We start from the raw sequence: 19,914 nt of genomic DNA, 5'->3' as shown, positions 1-19,914 counted from the left end.
GGGAACACCATCAGCCAGGACAGCAGCCTTGGCCACTCTGGGGCCTGGGAACAGAGGCAGAGACAGGGAGGGGAGAGGGAGCCCAGGATGGCCCCAACGTTGACTCACTGGCTGTGTGACCCTGGGCTAATCACTTGGCCTCTTCGGTGACGGCCTTTGAGTAGGGCCTGGGATCATTCCCAGACGTCCTTCCAGTTCAGGTCCCCTGGTCACCCTTTTCCCAGGATGGGCAAGGGGCTTGAGTTACACAATCCCACCGGCCCTTGTGCTTCTTCCATCATCGAATTCCTTCAAGATAAATCCCAAAGCTGACACCGATCCTTCCCCACTCCACCACCACCCACCCCCGACCCCAGTCCAGCCATCAGCATCTCCTGCCTGGGCTCCTGGCTTCCGCCCTTACTTCCCATATTCTGTTCCCCACTCAGCAGCCAGGGAATCCTGTTAACATTTAAGCCAAATCCCAATCCTTCTCTGCTAAGAGCCCCTCTGTAGCTCCCATTTCTCTTGGAATAAAAGGCAAAGTCCTCACGTGGATTCACAAAGCTCTGTAATATGGGCCCCTGTTCCTGGCCTGTCTCAATTCCATTCCTCACATCCTCCCGCCTCTGGTTCCCGCCACACCGCTGTGTGTGCTTGCTGGCCCTCAAACGCAGGCAGTCTCTTACTCCATGTTTTGCACTTGCTGTTCTCTCGGCCTGCAGCGCTCTTCCATCTGACCCCTTTCCTCCTTCAGGTCGTTTCTCAAATGCCCCCTTCTCCGTGAGCCCTCCCCGACCTCCTTATCTAGATCAGACTCCACATCACTCTCTGTCCCCTCAGTCAGCTTTATTTTTCCCCATTACCCTTATCGATTCCAAATGTGATGTTTATCTCTATTCATTTACTGTGAGCTCCGTGAGGGCGGGGCCTGGGCTGTCTTGGTCACTGTTTTGTCCCCAGCTGCCGGCCAGCACAGGGCTGGGCAGAGGGTAGGTATAAACAAATCTCCCTTGAATGAATGAATAAATAGCCTTCTCTTGTCCGCAGCCCCCTTCCCAAGCCTGCCCTGCTCCCTGCTCCACCGGCCCGTCTGCTGATCGCCCTTCATTTGATCCTGCTCCCTCCTCCTCAGTCCTGACCTGGAGAATGCTGTTTACCTTGAAACTCTGAAACGCTCTGTCCTGCTCGCTCTCTCCCCTGTAGGACCGGGGGCTTCCCAAAGGCAAAAGGGACCACTCAGCATTCGGTGAGTTTCTTCTTCCACCTTCTCCGTGAGTCACAGACTTTTACCCCCTTGTTGAAAGTAATCCTAACTTTTTTGTCTTTACCTTCCGGAAAGGTAATCTACTGGTCCCCTCCTCTAGGAGGCACTTCCTGACGCCCAGACCGGGTCTGATGCCTTCTTGGGTTCCCCCAGCCCCTGGGCTCCCCGTCTGAGCCCTGCCCACTCTGGGTCATCACTATCCAGGGACAGATCTGTCTCCCCCAGTGGAGTGGGAGCCATGAGGGCAGGGCCAGCACTGTCATTTGTCACCGCTGGGTCACTAGCACCACCCAGCGCAGGGCTAGGCACAGTTCCACTGAATTGTTAGGGGGTCATGGTGGAGGACGATGGTTGACCAGTGACACATCAACCTCACTATTTTCCTATTTTCTTACATGCTTATGGAAATTAGCATAGCCTCATTTACATACAATTTGCATACACCGGACCAGGAGGGAAGGGAGGGTGGGGTTAGTATGGAGGAGTGGGGGCTCTGCACGACACGGGGTTCACTGTGCCGGCAGCAGCATCTTCAGCTGCACCTGGTCCCTCTGGGAGGGCTGAGCGGCCACCCAGCTGGCTTTCATGGCCTTGGCCACGCTGTTCCTCTTGGAAGTGAGTGGGGTCTCCAGGGTGAGCGAGACGTTGGCCATCTCCTGGGGTTTGTCACTGGCCAGAAAGCGGAGCAGGTTGTGCAGGGCCTTGGCCACGTGACTGCGGGCGCCCTCATTGACGAGGCAGTAGAGGATGGGGTCAGCCACACAGTTGAGGCTGGTGAAGGCCAGTGAGCTGTGGTACGCCGAGAACACACGTTCCTCGAAGCCACAGTCCCAGGGGTGGCGCAGGTAGACGGCGCTGCGGGAGAGCAGGAGCACGTGGTAGGGCGCAAAGCAGACCAGCACGATGGCAATGAGGCTGAGGGCCAGCCTCTTGATCTTGGCCTTCTCCTGGCGCTCGGTGGACACGCTGCCCCGCACAGCCCGCAGGATGCCACGGTAGGAGAGCAGCATGAGGGCCCACGGGAACAGGAAGCCCACGAAGACCCGGTAGAGGTTCATCCAGGCCACCCAGCCCTCCATGGGGAACTTCTCGAAGCAGAAGGTGTGGTTGTAACGGTCGCGGAAGAGCTCATCGTGGAACAGGGGCGCCGAGTTGGCTCCCAGCTCTGTGGCCCAGACCACGGAGCTCACGGCCACGGCCGTCTTGACGCGCCGCAGGCGGGTGAACCGCAGTGGGTGGGCCACGGCCAGGTAGCGGTCCACAGAGATGCAGCAGAGGAAGGCGATGCTGATGTAGATGTTGGTATAAAAGATGAACCCGAAGAGCTTGCAGGAGCTGGGGCCGTGGATCCAGTTGTCGTGGTGCAGGAAGTAGTCCACCCACAGCGGCAGCGTGCAGATGTACAGCAGGTCAGCGATGCTGAGGTTCATCAAGTACACACCCAGCTCATTGTGTTGCCGCACCTGGCGGTAGGCGGCCCACAGGGCCAGACAGTTGGTGGGCAGTCCCACGCCGATGACAAAGATGTAGAGGGAGGGCGGGAAGAGGTGGTCCACGAGGGAGTCCACGTGGCAGCCCTCCCACGTGCGGTTGCCCATCCTCGGCACTGAGGCTTTCGAGATGCTTCCCCTGGCCCACGGGGGCTGTGGGGCCATGGGTGGCGGGAGGCCATCAGGCCCCCTGAGCCCCCTCCTCGGAGGCTCAGGGGAACATGGTGGGAGGCAGTCCACAGTGAAGAGATGAGGCTGACCACGAATCGTGGGCCAGGCTGGGCAGGGAAGGATAGAGCTTGAGAGGGAAAAGTTGGAGGAGGGATAGAATTATGACAAGAGGGAGGTCTGGGGGATGGCAGGATTCACAAAGATCTTTGTCAAGGAGGTTTTATGAACCCAATCAGAGCATAAGTGGAGGAGTATTGGGGTCACACAAAATTGACTGAGGGGGCTGTTTATAGAGGAGCTGAAGGCATCAGTGGGCAGTGGCGAGAGAGAGAGATTTGCGGAGGATGTAGAAGGTAAGCGTGGCCATGCTGAAGTAACGGTGGGGTGGGAATGTATGGAATAGTGTTGAGATAGGATAGTCTGCAGTTAGGGAGTGTTGGAAAGACCAGGCAGGATGGATGGGGGTGCTAGCATTTCCTAGGACCCCAGTAAGAAATAAGGAAATAAGGAAGTAACCAGTGAGGAGAAGATTATGGAAAAGGAGGTGTCCTGTGAGGGATGAAAGAGAGGAAGGGCTCGGTCTGGGGAATGTGGGAAGGGTTTTTAAGAAACAGGAAGGAGGTGAGTAAGGGCTAGATCAGAGCAGGGTTACTAATACAGGGAGTTTAAAGGGGACAAGGACGGGGCTCCTGCTTGGTCCTGGTGGGAGCTGAGCAGTTGACATGAGGTGGCCCCGCCTCACAGTTCAAAGCTGATTTTGCAGCACCTGTGGGGAGAGAAGATGCAGTGAGAGGAGTCATAGACCACCCCCTTCTCCCCACACCCCTTTTGCCCTGACTCCAGTGGGCTGCAAAGGGTGGGGACCCTAACGATGCCTAATTGGGCCCCACTCTAAGCAACGGATCTCTGAAAACACAGATTTGAGATGCCAGATATATTTTTTCCCTAACAGATGTTAAAATAAAGATCCAGGGGCTTCCCTGGTGGCGCAGTGGTTGAGAGTCCGCCTGCAGATGTAGGGGACACGGGTTTGTGCCCCGGTCTGGGAAGATCCCACATGCCGCGGAGCGGCTGGGCCCGTGAGCCATGGCCGCTGAGCCTGTGTGTCCGGAGCCTGTGCTCCGCGACGGGAGAGGCCACAACAGTGAGAGGCCCGCGTACCGCAAAAAAATAAAAATAAAGATCCAACTCAGATTTTAAAACTTTCTTCCAGAAACCATGTAAAACTTGCACAAGTATCATATCATGCTGTGGGAAATGGAGAACTAGTCTCAACTCTCATGTTATAGACAGGGAGACTGGGCCCAGAGAGGCTGCGTCACTCCCCTCAAGGATGCACAGCAAGGCAGTGACAGAACCGGGCTAGAACCAGCCCTCCTGCTCCTAACCCAGGGCACCCCATTTTTGACTATAATGATGACGGTGGTGATAATAACAGCTAAAGTTTATTAAGTCCTACTACATAGCAGACCCTGTCTTAAGCACTTTTATGGGTATGAATTTTGAAATTTCAAGAATCCTATGAGGAATAGGGTTATTCCCCCTGTTAGACAAACTGAGGCACAGAGAGGTTCAGAGACCTGTCCAAGGTCCTGATAGCGGGAGAGGGGAAAGCTCGGCTTCCTCCAGTCTGCGCTTCAGTTTTCACCCAAGAATAACTGGACAGAAGAGGGCCCTGGGCTGACAGCCCAGGGAAGCATAGCTGCAGGGGGCTGGGGGGGTGCGGGGCGGGGAAGGGCTGAGAGGAGGAGATGCTGGACTCGGCTGAGGTCGGGAGCAAGGGGGAGCCCTGGGGGCAGTGCCAGCAGTCCCCTCCCTCAGAGACTGCCCCCTTCATTGTCTCTCCCCACTCCCCTCCGACTTTCCCGAGTGAGAGTCTTGGGCCCCAGTCTCCTGGTCCTGCGGAGACCTTTAAGGACAGGGCAAAGGACAATCTTGGACCAAGCCCCGGACCACTGTCAACCCCCAGAGAGGTGGGGAGCGAAGTTCTGAATTAGAGGCACCTTCAGAGCCACTCCATCCAAGGGTTTGCATCAGTTTAGTTTTTAGGCTGTGAAACCACTTTAAAAAAAAAAAAAAGAGACATCTCAGCTGGAAACCCCATCTAAGACCGTGACAGAAGAAGCTGCTCTGTGCTCTAGAAAAAAATGAGGTGGCGGGAAGAAGGCCACCTCTGAAGCATCCCTAGGACACACTTTGAAAACCACTGGTTGAGTCGATTGGACAGATGAGGAAACCAAGGCCCAGAGAGGGGAAGGGAGGAGCCCAAAGGTACACAGCAGGTACATGGGAACCTCCCAGATGCCTGAGCATCTTCTCATGGGAAAGGCCACTTGGCTCTCCCCACCTCCACACTAAATCCTGAATCCATGTATGTCTCTAAAACCCCTGCTTCTGCCCGCTCTGCTCAGCCATCGCCACTGGCTTGGACTTTGCAGTAGCCTGCTCACGGCTTTCCTGGCCACTCTGACTTCCCTCAACTCACTTCCCACGTGGCAGCCAGAAAGGTCTCTCTAACATGTAAATCAGCTCTTGTCACTTCTCTGCCTGAAACTCTCCAATAGCTTCCCAGTGGACTTGGGGTGAAATCCCAAATCCTCACCCCAGGTGACAAGGCATTGCCTGACCAGCCTGGGCAACCTAGCTGACTTTCTTGCCCACCTCCCCTCCCCCACCTCAGCAGCCTCAAGGCTGGACCTTCTTTCTAGCGTCAAAACCTTTGTTCTGGGCTTCCCTGGTGCCGCAGTGGTTAGGAAACCGCCTGCCAATGCAGGGGACACGGGTTCGAGCCCTGGTTCGGGAGGATCCCACATGCCGCGGAGCAACTAAGCCCGTGTGCCACAACTACTGAGCCGGCGTGCCACAACTACTGAAGCCCACGTGCCTAGAGCCTGTGCTCCACAACAAGAGAAGCCACCGCGAGGAGAAGCCCGCGCACCGCGAGGAGAGAAAGCCCACGCGCAGCAACGAAGACCCAACGCAGCCAAAACAAAACAAAACAAAACCTTTGTTCTTCCTTCAGACTTACTTACGACTAGCTCCCTCACCTCCTTCACGTCCTCAGGGAAGCCCTCTGGACCCAGAGTCCTGACCACCCATTCCCAGGGCTCTCTCCTCACATCACTTTGCATCTTGTTTGTGTCTGTCTGTCTATCTAGAACGGACATTCCAGGAGGGCAGGGACCTTGTGCTGACTGCTGTATCGCCAGCGCCCAGGACAGGCCCGGCATACAGTAGGCACTCAAGAAATGTCTTTGGACTGAGGGAACAGGCATTGGTCAGCCCCTTCTTCAACACAGGCTCCTGCTCACCTTGAGGCGGCACCACCCCCGACTTCAAGCTCAAGCGAGCCCCTGCAGGGACCCAGAGAAGGAGGCGTGGAGGGAAAAAGTGAAAAGGGTAGGATCTATCTGCTGCACAATTGACTTTGAAAGATCAGGGCTGAGTCCCACTTAGTAAGTCCTCCCCGCTGTCGGGTCCTCCATGACTGAAGAGCTGCCCTCACCTCAGACTCACAGAGACTCCTGGATCCTGTGGAGATGGGACAGAGGTGGCTTGCTCCTGGCTGGAACAGTGCAATCCGGTCCCTACCTTTGAACTGAAACCGCCCGCCCAGAGCAAATCACTCAAAACACCTCTCTCGGGCTTCCCTGGTGGCGCAGTGGTTAAGAATCCGCCTGCCAATGTGGAGGACATGGGTTCGAGCCTTGGTCCGGGAAGATCCCACATGCCGCGGAGCAACTAAGCCCGTGCGCCACAACTACTGAGCCTGAGCTCTAGAGCCCGCGAGCCACAACTACTGGAGCCCGCGAGCCACAACTACTGAAGCCCGCGCGCCTAGAGCTCGTGCTCCGCAACAAAGAGCAGCCCCCGCTCAACGCAACTAGAGAAAGCCCGCGCGCAGCAACGAAGACCCAACGCGGCCAAAACTAAATAAGTAAATAAATTTATATTAAAAAACAAAACAAAAACCCAAACACCTCTCTCCCCTCTGTCTGCCCTGAGTCTCTCCTTCCTCCTGTGACACTGAGGGAATTACTTCTTCAGGAGCCTCAGTTTCCCCTTCTATAGAAAGGGGGGGGTGGGCACAACTTTTATACTAGTCACATCCCAGATATGAAAATCCTTGGGACCTCCCTGGCAGTCTAGTGCTTAAGACTCTGTGCTTCCACTGCAGGGGGCCCAGGTTTGACCCTGTGCCTAGGATCCTGCATGCTGCGCGGCTTGGCCAAAAAAAAAAAAAAGAAGAAGAAAAAAAGAAAATATCAATTCTATATAAACTCTTCCAGAAAACTGAAGAGGATGAAACATCTCCGAACTTATTCACAGGGAACTATGGATACATTCAATATCCTGTGATAAACCATAATGGAAAACAATATTTAAAAAAAAGAATGTCTATATGTGTATAACTGAGTCAGTTTGCTGTACAGCAGAGATTGGCACAATATTGTAAATCAACTATACTTCAATAAAAAACAAAATTAATTAAAAAAAAGAAAATCCTTGGTAGAGGTGATATCATCTATAAATTGTGCAGTATTTGAACAATTATTACTATTCCACAGGCACTGGGGAGCTGACACAAGAACGAACCAGTTCATAATGGGAGGAGGCACTGAGAGCTGGGAGTTCCCTTTGCCCCACCCTCTCAAGAACCCCTGGGTTCAGCTGAGGCTGGGGTGGGTACACAGGCATGAGACTGATTTCCTGCAGCCAAAGGAAATACACTTCCCATTGCTAATTTCCTCGAGGGGGAACCAGTTGGCTGCCTACCCCTCCCTCCTCCCATCCCTCCTCCTCAACCCATCTGTTTCTTGGGGGATGCTGGGCATGGGAGAGGGGCATTCAACCCTCTCTTGTCCCCCACCTGAGATCTGCCCACCACCAAACCCCCGAAAGACAGCGCGGAATGGCAGACTCTTAGAACTCCACAGTGCAACAGGCCTATATGTCACAACATATAGGGGCACGAGGCTCTTTCTGACCCTTGCCTGATACAGATGGGGAAACTGAGGCCTAGAGCCACAAAGCAGTTGTCTTAAGTCACATGGTGTGTCAAGACTGCATAGATCTGTCATTCTTAACTAAAAAGCTTCCCCTTACCTGAATGCTTTCTCTCTTCACCCCCTGCATTCCCGTAATTCTTCTCAAGTCTTTCCGGGGTTCTCAGCCCCCGTTAAGAATCTGCTGAGGGACTTCCCTGGTGGTGCAGCGGATAAGACTCTGCGTTCCCAACACAGGGGGCCCAGGTTCGATCCCTGGTCGGGGAACTAGATCCCACATGCATGCCGCAACTAAGAGTTTGCATGCCGCAACTAAGGAGCCCACATGCCGCAACTAAGGAGCCAGAAAGCCGCAACTAAGGAGCCCGCCTGCTGCAACTAACACCCCATGCAACCAAATAAATAAATATTAAAAAAAAAAGAATCTGCTGCAAGATCCACGGACTCTCACCACAAGAAAGCAAATGACCTCAGCGTCTTGGGTGCCCCTCCATCACCTGACTCCCTTGCCCAGCCCCCTGGAGCCAAGACCCTGTTGGGCTGGGATCTAAGTTGCCTCCCTTACTCAGGCTTTGTGTCTGGGACGTCAATCCCCAAATTTCACAGTGCCCACAAGAAGCTCCCCAGTGCCACAGGCCTCCCTCGTGGTCCCTGCGGGCCCCTCCCAGAGGGGCAGGGAAGAGAGATAAGCTGAGAATGTGGAGCGATAGTGGGGAGACAGGAAGGACTGTCAGACCACTGCCCCCACTTTGCACCTCAGCTGCGCAAGCCAGATAAGTCCCTGGGCCCTGGCAGCCACCTCTAAGTCCAGCAAGGCTGAAGGACTGCGGGCGGGGGGCGGTGAAAGGACGAGATGGAGAGGTAATAGAGCCCACAGCCCCTCACTCACCAGTCTTGTGAGAATAGAGCCACAGCCCACAGCCCCTCACTCACCAGTCTTGTCCTAGAAGCCTCCAGGTCGCCTCTCTCAACCCCCACTTCCCTCCTCTGAGGGTTCCTGCTCCCCTGACAGCCCCGGGGGACCAGCCAGCTCCGGTCTGCTCATTAGGGGACGAAATGTGATCACCAAGCCTCGCTCCCCACCTGGTGTCCTGGCGGCTGGCCGGCGGAAACTGGGGGACAGTCCGGCCACCGTGACCGCTCAGCTGGGCCTCAGTTTCCCCAGTTCTACCGAAGGGGTCCCCATCCCTCCACACACCCCCACACCATCCAAAAGGGACACCAGAGTCCTTGACTCTACTCCTCTGATGTTCTAGAATGCAAGGTTCTCAAATCCTCAGGTTCTATTGTTAGTCCAGTTCCTGGTTTACTGTTCTATTATTATAACATTCTAGAGCGTTACCTTTCTTCCATTCTATTGTTATTATCATGGTGGCTTTCCATGCCCTTCTCCTTCTAAGTTTCCAACATCCCAGCGTCTCACATTCCAAGATTCTCAAGTTCTATTGTTAGAACGCTCTATGATTTTTTTTAACATTCTATAACTTTCAGAATCTATTATTAGTTCTCAGTGATTACTATCTTTGCTGAACAAACACTAATATGTATTTCCCTTTTCTTTTTTACAGAAATGGGAACATACTCTACATACCGTAAACCTCACTTCCTTTTTCCTCCCTATCTAATCCGTTTTTTTTTTTTAACATTCTAGCAGCCTAAAGTTCTAAGATTATGCAGAATTCTAAGATACTAAGGATTCAATGGGGGAGGGGTAGTCACCACATTCACCTGGTCCCTAAATTCTCACCCCCCTGGGGGGGACATTCGGAGCCCAGGCTGCCTCCCAGGGAGCCTTGCCACGTCCCTCCCTGCTCGCTCACACCAGCTGAGTTATTATTTGTCTAGACACAAACCAAATTATAGGCCCTGTCCTATGGGAGCAGTGGGCTTCATGGGGAGGGTCAGGAGACAGAATCAGGCGGGAGTTAATCTCTGCACTACCCCCCTCCCCTTCCCCTCACTTCCCTCCTTCTCTGAAACTCCACCCCTTCCACCCAAACCAACTCTTGTCCCCTCTCCTTCTCCAACACCGTGGTTTTAGAAATATTTTCTCTCCTCTGCCTCTAAAAGGCTCCCTCCTGGGTTCCAGCCATTCACACTCACCTTGGCATTCTTCCCTCCTGCCTATGAAGACCTCCTGCCCCACAGGAATCCGACTTAGTGGCAGCGAAAGAAGCCAGATCTTTGGATTGTGGCTTCAGTGGAACTGGAGTCCCAACCTTAGCCTGAAACTGACTCACTGCGGGGACTTCTACTCTTGGGCCTCAGTTTCCCCATCTGTAAAATAGGGGGCTTGGTCTAGCTATCTCTGCAAGCACTTTCAAGCTCTCGGCTGTGCGCGAACACTGAAAACTGCCAAGATTCCAACACCAAGCTTTTTGGATTGAAGGATTCAAATACCCTAAGGACCTTTAATTTGAAGGTTTGAGCATTCCTGGTCCCCCTCTCTGATCATTCTCACTTACTTGGGTCCTTTCATTCAAAGACTTCACAGGCAAGACTTCCTGATTCTATGATTCCCAGAGTTCTGGAGCCCCTCCCCCATCAGCCTCTCTCATTTTCTACTACTGGATGCCCCACCACCAGAAAGGAAAACCTCCCCAACCTCACCCCAAACCTGAAGTCAAGCTCAACCACAGAGACAGAGTTGTGAGGGGCCCTTGGTGAGTTCAGAAAGAGTGGGGCTGGTGATGGGCCCTGGTGGGGGGTGGTGGGGATGTGGCCCCCATCAACTAACTCCATCTGTGCCCGCAAGAAACTCCCCCAGCGCATGTCCCGCCTGAGTACACAACACACGTCCCACAACCGAAATTCCAGAGCTGTCCTTCAGCGTGCTTGGAGGTGGGGGGTGTCCAGCTCAAGGAGGGGGGGATGAAGCCAAGGCAGGAAGGAGTTAACGGGTGACCCAGCCAAATCCTGGAAGGGAGGAAGTGGGGGAGGAAGTTTACCCCCCAGCCAGGAATTCCTGAAATTGGAGGGTGGAGTGGGTGCAACCTCCAGAGCAGTGGGGTGACTGTTAAGGGGGAGGCGGGGTCACAGGGGCGCTCAGAGTCCACCTGCCCCAGGTGGCTACCCTACTGCCCCCTGCCCCACTCCCAAGCAGCTCCTCGGCCCAGGTGAAAGTGGGAATTTGCGAGGATTTGGAATGAGATGATGACGGGGTGAAGTTCCCAGAACCGGGTCTAAGATACAGAGAGACAGCGACAGAGGAATACCGAGAGACACAGACAGGAAGGGAAAGGGCAAAGAGATGCCCAGAGACGGGGAGATGGAAGCAGAGAGATCCACAGAAACTGAGAGTTCACCAAGACACAGGGATGGAGGCAGAGTGAGAGAGCGATGGAGAGGCAGAGATAAAGAAATCGACAGAGACATCCGGAGATGGAGAAGGAGAGACACACCCAGAGGGAGAGGGACCGCAGATCCAGAGAGACATCAGAGACAGACGGAGAGATGGAGACACACCCAGAGACAAAGTCAGACGCCGGGAAGAGCCAGCCCCAGAGAGGGGCGGGGACGGAGACGGCGCGGGAGACTGAGGCAGCGGACAGACGCGGGGACGAGCAGTCCCCGGCGGCCGCAGGACCGGCGCGGGCAGGGGAGGGACCGGCGGCTACCTGCGCGTGACGGCTGGACGGGGCAGGTGGCGTCTCTCTCCGCGGCTGGGAGAGCCGGGCTCCAAGGCGGCGCAGGAACCCGGCGGCGACTTCTACTGGCCCCCGGGCCAGAGCCGCCAGCCGAGGCCCCGCCCCGGCCCGGCCGGGCCCGCCCCCATTAACCCCTCCTTTGTCGCTCCCCCTTAACCCCTTTGAGCCTTCACCCCGCTAAAGAGATGGAGAGAGGGCTGTGAGATGGAGAGATGGAGAGAGGGCTGTGTCTTCCAGCCCTGGGGAAATCTCACCTGCCGCTGGAATACCCCCCAGTCCTTCAACATCCCCATCCTGGAGAACCCCACCTCATTAACCCCTTTGGTTACCGTGCCTCCAGTCCCGCGCTCCTAGATCATGCCCTCAGCTGGGGGTGGGGAGGGGGAAGGGGGGGTCCCTCGTTGAGCTGAACGATTTCCTCCTTTCGGAGACCCCAGTCCCAAGTCATTAACTTTCTGATCATTGCATGCCCCCTTCCCTAAGGGAGAGAACGAGGGGTCTGTTAGTTCCCCCTGCCCATGGTCAGCGCCAGCCCTGGAAGGTATCCTGGGGTTTCCAGCTCCAGCCCTGCCTCTTGGCGAGACTTAGGCTGGTGACCTCTCTGTGCCTCAGTTTCCTCTTCTGATAACGTGGTCTCTCACAGTCCCTTTGTCATGGGGATGTCATACTATCAAGTCTATAAAACATGACCCACCCACCCGCCCCCGCCCCCGCCATCGCCATGATCCCCTACCTCCTGCTTTATTTGCTTTTCCCCATAGAACTTGTCACCATCCAACATTCTATGTATTTCACCTTTTTTTTTTTTTTTTTTGCGGTACGCGGGCCTCTCACTGTTGTGGCCTCTCCCGTTGCGGAGCACAGGCTCCGGACGCGCAGGCTCCGGACGCGCAGGCTCAGCGGCCAAGGCTCACGGGCCCAGCCGCTCCGCAGCACGTGGGATCTTCCCGGACCGGGGCACTAACCCGTGTCCTCTGCATCGGCAGGCGGACTCTCAACCACTGCGCCACCAGGGAAGCCCCACTTTTTTTTTTTTTCTAATTATCTGCCTCCCCACTAGGAGGAGTGTCATTTTTGTGTTTAGTTAGTTTACTACAAGACAGGCGTTCCATACACGTTATTTTCAGAGAGTAAATACACGAATGATAAGTGCTTCAAAACTATTTGCTGATTATTATCATCACGTTCTTCATAAATTGGTCGTGAGAATTCATTCTTGGGCAAAGCACTTTGGACCGACCTGGGATGTAGCACTCAAAGATGGGCTTGCAAATTCTTTTTTATTTATTTTGAAAATAAAAATTAAAATGCTTGGACCTTAAGAGAGCATACAACGAGTTGTGATAAACAGATACGCCCATGTGACTAATCACCCAAATTAAGACATAAACATTTCCATCACCTGAGAACATTGTTTTTTTGCCCATTTCCAGGGCATACTCACACCCTACTTCACCCCCAGAGGCAACTCCATGCCTTTCTGTTTTTCTTTTCCTTTTTTTTTAAACTGGAAATTAGTGTTGCCTGTTCCAGAGCTTCACAGAAATGTAATGAAACACTTCTGTTTTGTTTAAGGTAGCTATTATAATCATTCACCATGTGGCCTTGGACAAATGACTTCACCTCTCTGAACCATATTACCACCTTCCTCTCAGGGCTCTTGAGGGAAACAGAAAGGGAGAGAGTTAACCAAGGACCCAAGTGACCTGCAATACACACAGGAGGAAAAGTTTTTTCCTTCCACCCTCCTTCAAGGGGACAGACAGAGACACTCCAATGGAAGTGTCACGAAGGTTTTAGCCCCCTCCCCACAAATAACCCAATATAAATCTTATCAGCTTCAAGACAAGCCCTTCTGTCAGCCCCTTGGCCATCCCAAGCTCATCCTATGGAGAAATTCTGGAGTGCACTGGTGGGCGAGGGTCCCCTTCTCTCCTGGGCTCACCCTAAGTTTATGTGATTCAGTTAGGGTCCTGGCAGGAAACAGGTAGCCATTCAAAGAGTTTAAGTGGGGGGAAATTCCCTGGCGGTCCAGTGGTTAGGACTCAGCGCTTTCACTGCCGAGGGCCCAGGTTCAGTCCCTGGTCAGGGAACTAAGATCCCCACAAGCCACGTGCGTGGTGCGGTCAAAAAAAAAAAAAAAAAAAAAAAAGAATTTAAGTGAGAACATTTATGAAGGGAAGGTTTAGAGAGGTTGGCAGGGTGAAATAACCCACAAAATGTGGGGCAACGCCAGGGAACCAGCTGGAGCCAGAAGCAAGCCATTACCACCCTTCAGGCAGAAAGCTGAAGTTTGGAGTGGAGACCATAGGAGCTGTAGCTCTAGGTAGAGGAACACAGCCACTGCCAGAACTGCAGGGATGCAGGGAGGGGCCCGGAAAATAAATACTCCAACCTCTCCCTCTCTACTTACCTTCAGATTCCCTGTCAGTGCCTGTAACGGGGAGAAGCCAACCAGAAGGCAGAGGGCAAGGGACTCCCGTGGATGGAGCCCACACAGGGCAGTCTCCCAGGGCCCAGAGCAGGAGGAGAAAGGCTGAGGGTGACCCTGGGGTACACAGTGGAGAATTACTAGCACTATTCTCCCAGAACTTTCTAGGCACATTTTTCCATGCAGGTCTGAGGCTGGGCACAAGGGGGTGACAGAGCACCAAGAGACCCAATGAAAGGGATGCTTAGCACTGGACCACTTACTTCCCCAGAACTTGGACATTAGGGAAGGGTCAAAAGCTGGAGGACAGGAAACAAGACTTTGATCCCATAGATCTGAAACCTGGAGGTCTGGAGGGCTGATGTGATTGCTGGACTGTGCCGGCTGAATAGGAGTTCCCTGGGTGGACAAGTTCAGAAAGGGTGTACCAGCGGGGAGGGAAGAGCATGTGCAGAGGCTCAGAGACATGAAATGTCACAAGGAAGGGCAAGTATTGGTGATTCAAGTGGCTGGATATAAGAGATGGGGACAGGAGAGGATGTTGGCTTAAAAAGGAAGAATCAGGGACTTCCCTGGTAGCACAGTGGTTAAGAATCCGCCTGCCAATGCAGGGGACACGCGTTCGAGCCCTGGTCAGGGAAGATCCCACATGCCGCGGAGCAACTAAACCCGTGCACCACAACTACTGACCCGGCGCTCTAGAGGCCATGAGCCACAACTACTGAGCCACGTGCCACAACTACTGAAGCCCACATGCCTAGAGCCTGTGCTCTGCAACAAGAGAAGTCACTGCAATGAGAAGCCCGTGCACTGCAACGAAGAGTAGCCCCTGCTGGCTGCAACTAGAGAAAGCCCATGCGCAGCAACGAAGACCCAACACAGCCAAAAATAAATTTAAAAAAAAAGAGGAAGGATCAGAAATGATTGAAAAATAAAGACAGCTAACATTTAATGACCACTTACTGCATTCCAAGTACCATTCTAAGCACTTTATGTGAATAACTCATTTCATCCTCAAAATAACCATATGCAGAGGCACCGTTTTACAGATGGGGCCAGGATGGGTAAGTGGAAATGCTGGACTCCCAACAGTGGAGCTCTAGTCTCTACCTGCTGTTATGCCACTTCTTGGGGGTGGGAAATTAGGGTTGAGGAGTTTGAACTTTGATCCTCTTCATCTAACACACTTTCAACTGTTTCACACACACATACCCACACACACCACTCTTATATTCATTCAGTAAACACTCCCTGAGCCCTTGCTTCTGCACCTGGCCCTGGGCTAGGCAGTGTTGGGGACACGGCAGTGACCACAACAGCCCTGGCCCTTCTCTTCCAGGGCTGGCAGTCAGTGAGGGGGAGACAGATCTGTCCCTGACAGTCATACCTCAGAGTGTTCAAGGCTGGAACGGGGGTCCAGGGGGCTGCTGGAGCCTAGAGGGGTTCTTGTCTCAGTTTGTTGGGGGAATAGGAGGAAGGAGGGAGCTGTCAGAACTGTCACTTGGAACACTCCCCTCACTTTACCTGGTTCATTCCTTACTCATCCTTCAATAGGCAGGTCTGTGGTCCCCTCCAGGAAGCCCTCCCTGATACCCACTTGGCCTTCCTTTGCCCACTTATGGTCATCATTGTCTAAGGATGGGTCTGCCTTCCCCACCGGACTGAGTCCCTTGAGGGCAGGGCTGGGGCTGTCTCAGTCACCACTCTCCCCAGCACTGCCCAGCTCAGGCTCTGGCCTAGAGTAAAATGTTTCTTACATATATTGAATGAATTCATTCATTGATTAATCAACATTTGTGTTTGTTGAGCATTTACTGCATGCCAGAAACTGCGCTAGGCCCTGAGAATACAGTCTTAAAAGCCAAAATCCTCATCCTCGTGGGCAATTGATTAGTGAATGATTGACTTCTGGTCATATTAATTGAGATCTCTGGCCAGAAATGTGGAGGGGATGAAACGCTTTGATATGATTGAACACGCTCCCCTTCCTAGAATTTCATGTTTGGCTCTGGGGGCTGTCACTTCTGAAGGATATTGACATTTGGAGAGTTATAGCTTAGGCAGCTGTTCCTGGAGACACGTGGACAATCCTCCTTGCTGGTCAAAGAGGGATTTGCAGGTTTCTCCTGCAGTAATTTTTCCTTCCCTTAGGAATTAATGGCCTTGATAAACTGTCACTCTGAAACTGCAAGGCTCTGAGCCTTCCATCCCAAGAGATCATCTGTACGGTTCAGACAAGGAAAAGAAACACAAGTGTGTAATGTTCTACAAAATTCTATGTATTGCTCTGTCTAGAGAAATCCTATAGATTTGTTACCTTATTATAGTTCTATTAGTGCAGTGGTTCTCAAAGTGTGGTCCTTGGAGCAACGGGGAACTCTTTGGAAATGCAAATTCTTGGGCCCCACCCAGACTGATGGAATTAGAAACCCTGGATGTGGAATTGGGAGGAGGTGCATTTTCATTATAACAAACCCTACAGATGATTCTACTACTGCTCCTTCAAGTGTAGGAACTACTGAACTCGAGAATAGTGGGGGGAAATGTCAGCGCCTCAAACATAAAAGAAAGAGAGAGAGAGAAGAGAGAGAGAGGTAATTAGATAGCATCACCATAAATTATCTTGCCTACCAAAGATAAAGGAATCAGAACAATTCAATCCCTACTCCTTCTGGACAGTCACAGTTAATATTCAGCTGGTTCACACTGATAGGGCCGTATCATTTGTTAAAATACTGAAATGCTTTCATACCAGGCAGTAAAGAGTCATTAACAAGAGCAGACTTCTCCTCCTTGTCCTAAGGCAATAGTTGGGGCTGCAAAACTTGATGCTTCTGCTGGGCTAGTTCTAGGCACCCCACTTGACTTTATGATTCCTCATCCAGCACATCACTACTGACTAAAAGCACACAATGATTTCAGCCAGCCAGCCAACCTCTTCTGAAGTTGTTACCCTCTCTCTCTCTCCTACTTCTATTCACTGCTGCAGCACTCTGAATCCTGCCACTTCTCTGGCCCCAACAGAAGAAAGGAAACCTCAATTGTCTTACCTTGATTGGGAAACTTTCTGTACCTCTTGCAGGTTTATTAGAGACTCCCATTGAGAACGCTGACCTATTATGTTTTAATTGATGATCATTCCTGTAATGATTAATTTTATGCACCAACTTGACTGGGCCATGAAGTGCCCAGATATTTGGTCAAACATTCTGGGTGCTCTGGATGAGCTGAACATTTAAATTGGGAAACTGAGTAAAGCAGATTGCCCTCCCCAATGTGGGTGGGCCTCACCCAATCAGTTGAAGGCCTGCATGGAACAAAAAAGGCTGACCTTTCCCCGAGTAAGAGAGACTATCTTCTGCTCAACTGCCTTTGAACGGGAACACTGGCTTTTTCCTACCTTCTAGATTCAAACTGAAACATTGGTTCTTTCTGTGTCTCGAGTCTGCCGGCATTCAGACCAGAACTGCACCTCTGCCTCTCCTGGATCTCCAGCTTGCCGACTCAGCCAGCAGATCTTAGGACTTGTCAGTTTCCATAATTGAATGAGCCAATTCCTTATAATATATACATCCCACTGGTTCTGTTTCTCTGGCGTTTTCTCTAATACAATACTTCAAAACTGAAAATAGAGGTATCCTATCACTAATTTAAGGTCTCCTTTAGAATACAGTCCCATACCTGAGGTACGAACAGCCCAGATGGCAGACCTCATTGAGCTTATTAGGGTTTGTTAACTAGCTAAAGACCAGAGAGCAAACATACATATATACAGACAGCAGGTATACTTTGGGAATATTTTGGAAACAAAAGGGAGTTTCTAACCTTTGCTGGAACCCCCTTGGAAAAAATCTATACACGTCATAAAACTGCATAGACACACACACACATATACACACACGCATACAAGCAGGAGGGCATGTAAAAATGGTGAAATCTGAATAAGGTCTGTCGATTCACCAGTGTCAGTTTCCAAGTTTGGTATTGTGCTATAGTTATACAGGATGTTACCATTGGGGGAAACTGGATGAAGGATATAGAGGACCTCTCTGTACTATGTTGGCAACTTCCCCTGAGTCTATAATTATTTCAAAACTGTTTAATTAAAACCACACACACACATGTTCCTCAAAAAGTTAAATACAGAATTACCATATGGCTCAGCAATTCTACTCCTAGGTATATACCCAAGAGAAAGGAAAACATATGTCCAAATAGAAACTTGTATATAAATGTTTATCACAGCCTTATCTGCAATAGCAAACAATGGACACAACCCAAACTTCCATCATGGGTGAATGCCTAACACCAAACTATGAGTGATAACAAAATGGTTGTTGTTTTAAGCCATTAAGTTTTGGAATGCTTTGTTCTGAAGCAATAGATACTGGGAATAGGGGTCTTCAAACTCCCAGAAACATTATTGACCCTGCCCTCCAGGGTGTCACCCACCTTGACATAAATATGCTGAGGTTGCTGGTAGCTTCCATCTCCTGCTTGAGTGTTTTCCCATCCCCCTTCCTTTGGGAGAACTCCCCCACCCATTCTGCGAGGTTTAGGTGGCGCTGTCAGTCCCAGGTACACTAACCCCTTCCTAAGCAAAAAGATGAGCACGTGACCCAGGCCTGGCCGATCAGATGACTCGACTCCCTAGGCCATGGAGATTGGCCACATGATCCAAGGTGAGCCAATCAGATTACACCTGAAGACGCTTGAGTGGTATGAGAGAAAGACTTCCTCTGGCTTTGTTACCACGTGGCCTGGCAGAATGCCTGCAGCCACAGCGTCTGTGTTCTCAACAGTGTAAAAATAATCAGCTAACATTTGTAGAGAGCTTGCTATGTGCCAGGCACTGTCCTAAGCTTTTGCGTCTATTTAACTCATTGTCACAGCACCCCTATGGGGCAGGTGCTATTATTAACTTCTATTTTATACATTGGGAAACTGAGGCCTTGAGAAGCTTAAGAAACCCGCTCAAGGGGAGAAGCCAGATCCAAGAGTTCATACTCTATGATTCCATCTATTTAAAGCAAAGGTGAGCAAACTACCACTGTGGACCAAACCCTATCTACCGCCTGTCTTTGTACGGCTCGTCAGCTAAGATGATTTTCACATTTTTAAGTGGTTCCCCAAAAATCAAAACAATAGTATTTCATGACACGCAAAAATGTTGAGAAACTCAAGTTTCAGTATCCATAGTTTTATTTGAACACAGCCAAGCTCATTCACACCTGCACCGTCTGTGACTGCTTTCACACGTCAGAGTTAGCTGGGATAGAGACTGAGTGGTTCATAAAATCTAAAATATTTACTATATGGCCCTTTCCGGAAACAGTCTGCTGACCTCTGATTTAAAGTACAAAACTGGGTAAAACTGTTTTATGGTGTGAGAAGTAGGATAGCAATTACTGGCGGGGGCCGGGCAGTGGTGCGCAATGGCTAGGAAGGGGCACAAGGACGCTTTCTGGGGCCTGGGGATGTTCTACTTCTTCATCTGGGAGCTGGCTGCATGGATGGGATCAGTTTGTGATTATACGTTTATGATGAGTGTACTTCTCTGCATGTAGCATACATCAATACAAAGTTAAAGTTAAAAATTTGCTCAAAGTTAGATACTACACTGAGAAATCACCAAAAGGAAAACCCCAATCACATCTGAGCCCCTGAATCTAGCTGGGTCCCTCCTGGACTACCCAGTTCCATGACCTGGCAATGGCTTCTTATTGTTTCTGCTGGATGAAGTTAGGTTTCTGTCTCTTGCTACCCAGAATCCTCATACCCCATCTCCTAGACATCGATAGTGTCATCAGTCCACTTCTCTGAAAACTTTCCTTGCCCTGTTTCAACCTCGTGGTTCAAGTGGAGGCTTCCGTGTTTTTACATATTCCATCTTCCTGGCCACAATCATTGGTCCAGGGTTGGC

The 19,914-nt window shown here is 51.6% G+C and overlaps 1 protein-coding gene across 2 annotated transcripts; it reads right to left on the bottom strand.

Moving 5' to 3' along the window:
* Positions 1-533: 533 nt before the first annotated feature.
* On the bottom strand, positions 534-18,754 carry GPR4 (G protein-coupled receptor 4). 2 transcript variants are annotated; one of them, XM_067718692.1, is made up of 2 exons: positions 18,444-18,754; positions 534-3,673 (listed from the first exon to the last, which is right to left on the bottom strand). In XM_067718692.1, exon 2 carries the CDS (start codon positions 2,899-2,901, stop codon positions 1,756-1,758), a length of 1,146 nt encoding a protein of 381 aa, XP_067574793.1. In that variant the 5' UTR covers positions 2,902-3,673; positions 18,444-18,754; the 3' UTR covers positions 534-1,755. The 2 variants fall into 2 exon arrangements, with proteins under 2 accessions (XP_067574793.1, XP_067574792.1); XM_067718691.1 differs by lacking the exon at positions 18,444-18,754 and adding an exon at positions 11,531-11,651.
* Between the last annotated feature and the right edge of the window lie 1,160 nt (positions 18,755-19,914).

Source organism: Pseudorca crassidens, chromosome 20 (genome assembly GCF_039906515.1).
Source record: "Pseudorca crassidens isolate mPseCra1 chromosome 20, mPseCra1.hap1, whole genome shotgun sequence".
NCBI classification, from domain to species: Eukaryota; Metazoa; Chordata; class Mammalia; order Artiodactyla; family Delphinidae; genus Pseudorca; species Pseudorca crassidens.
This window is presented reverse-complemented; position numbering and strand designations above follow the sequence as displayed.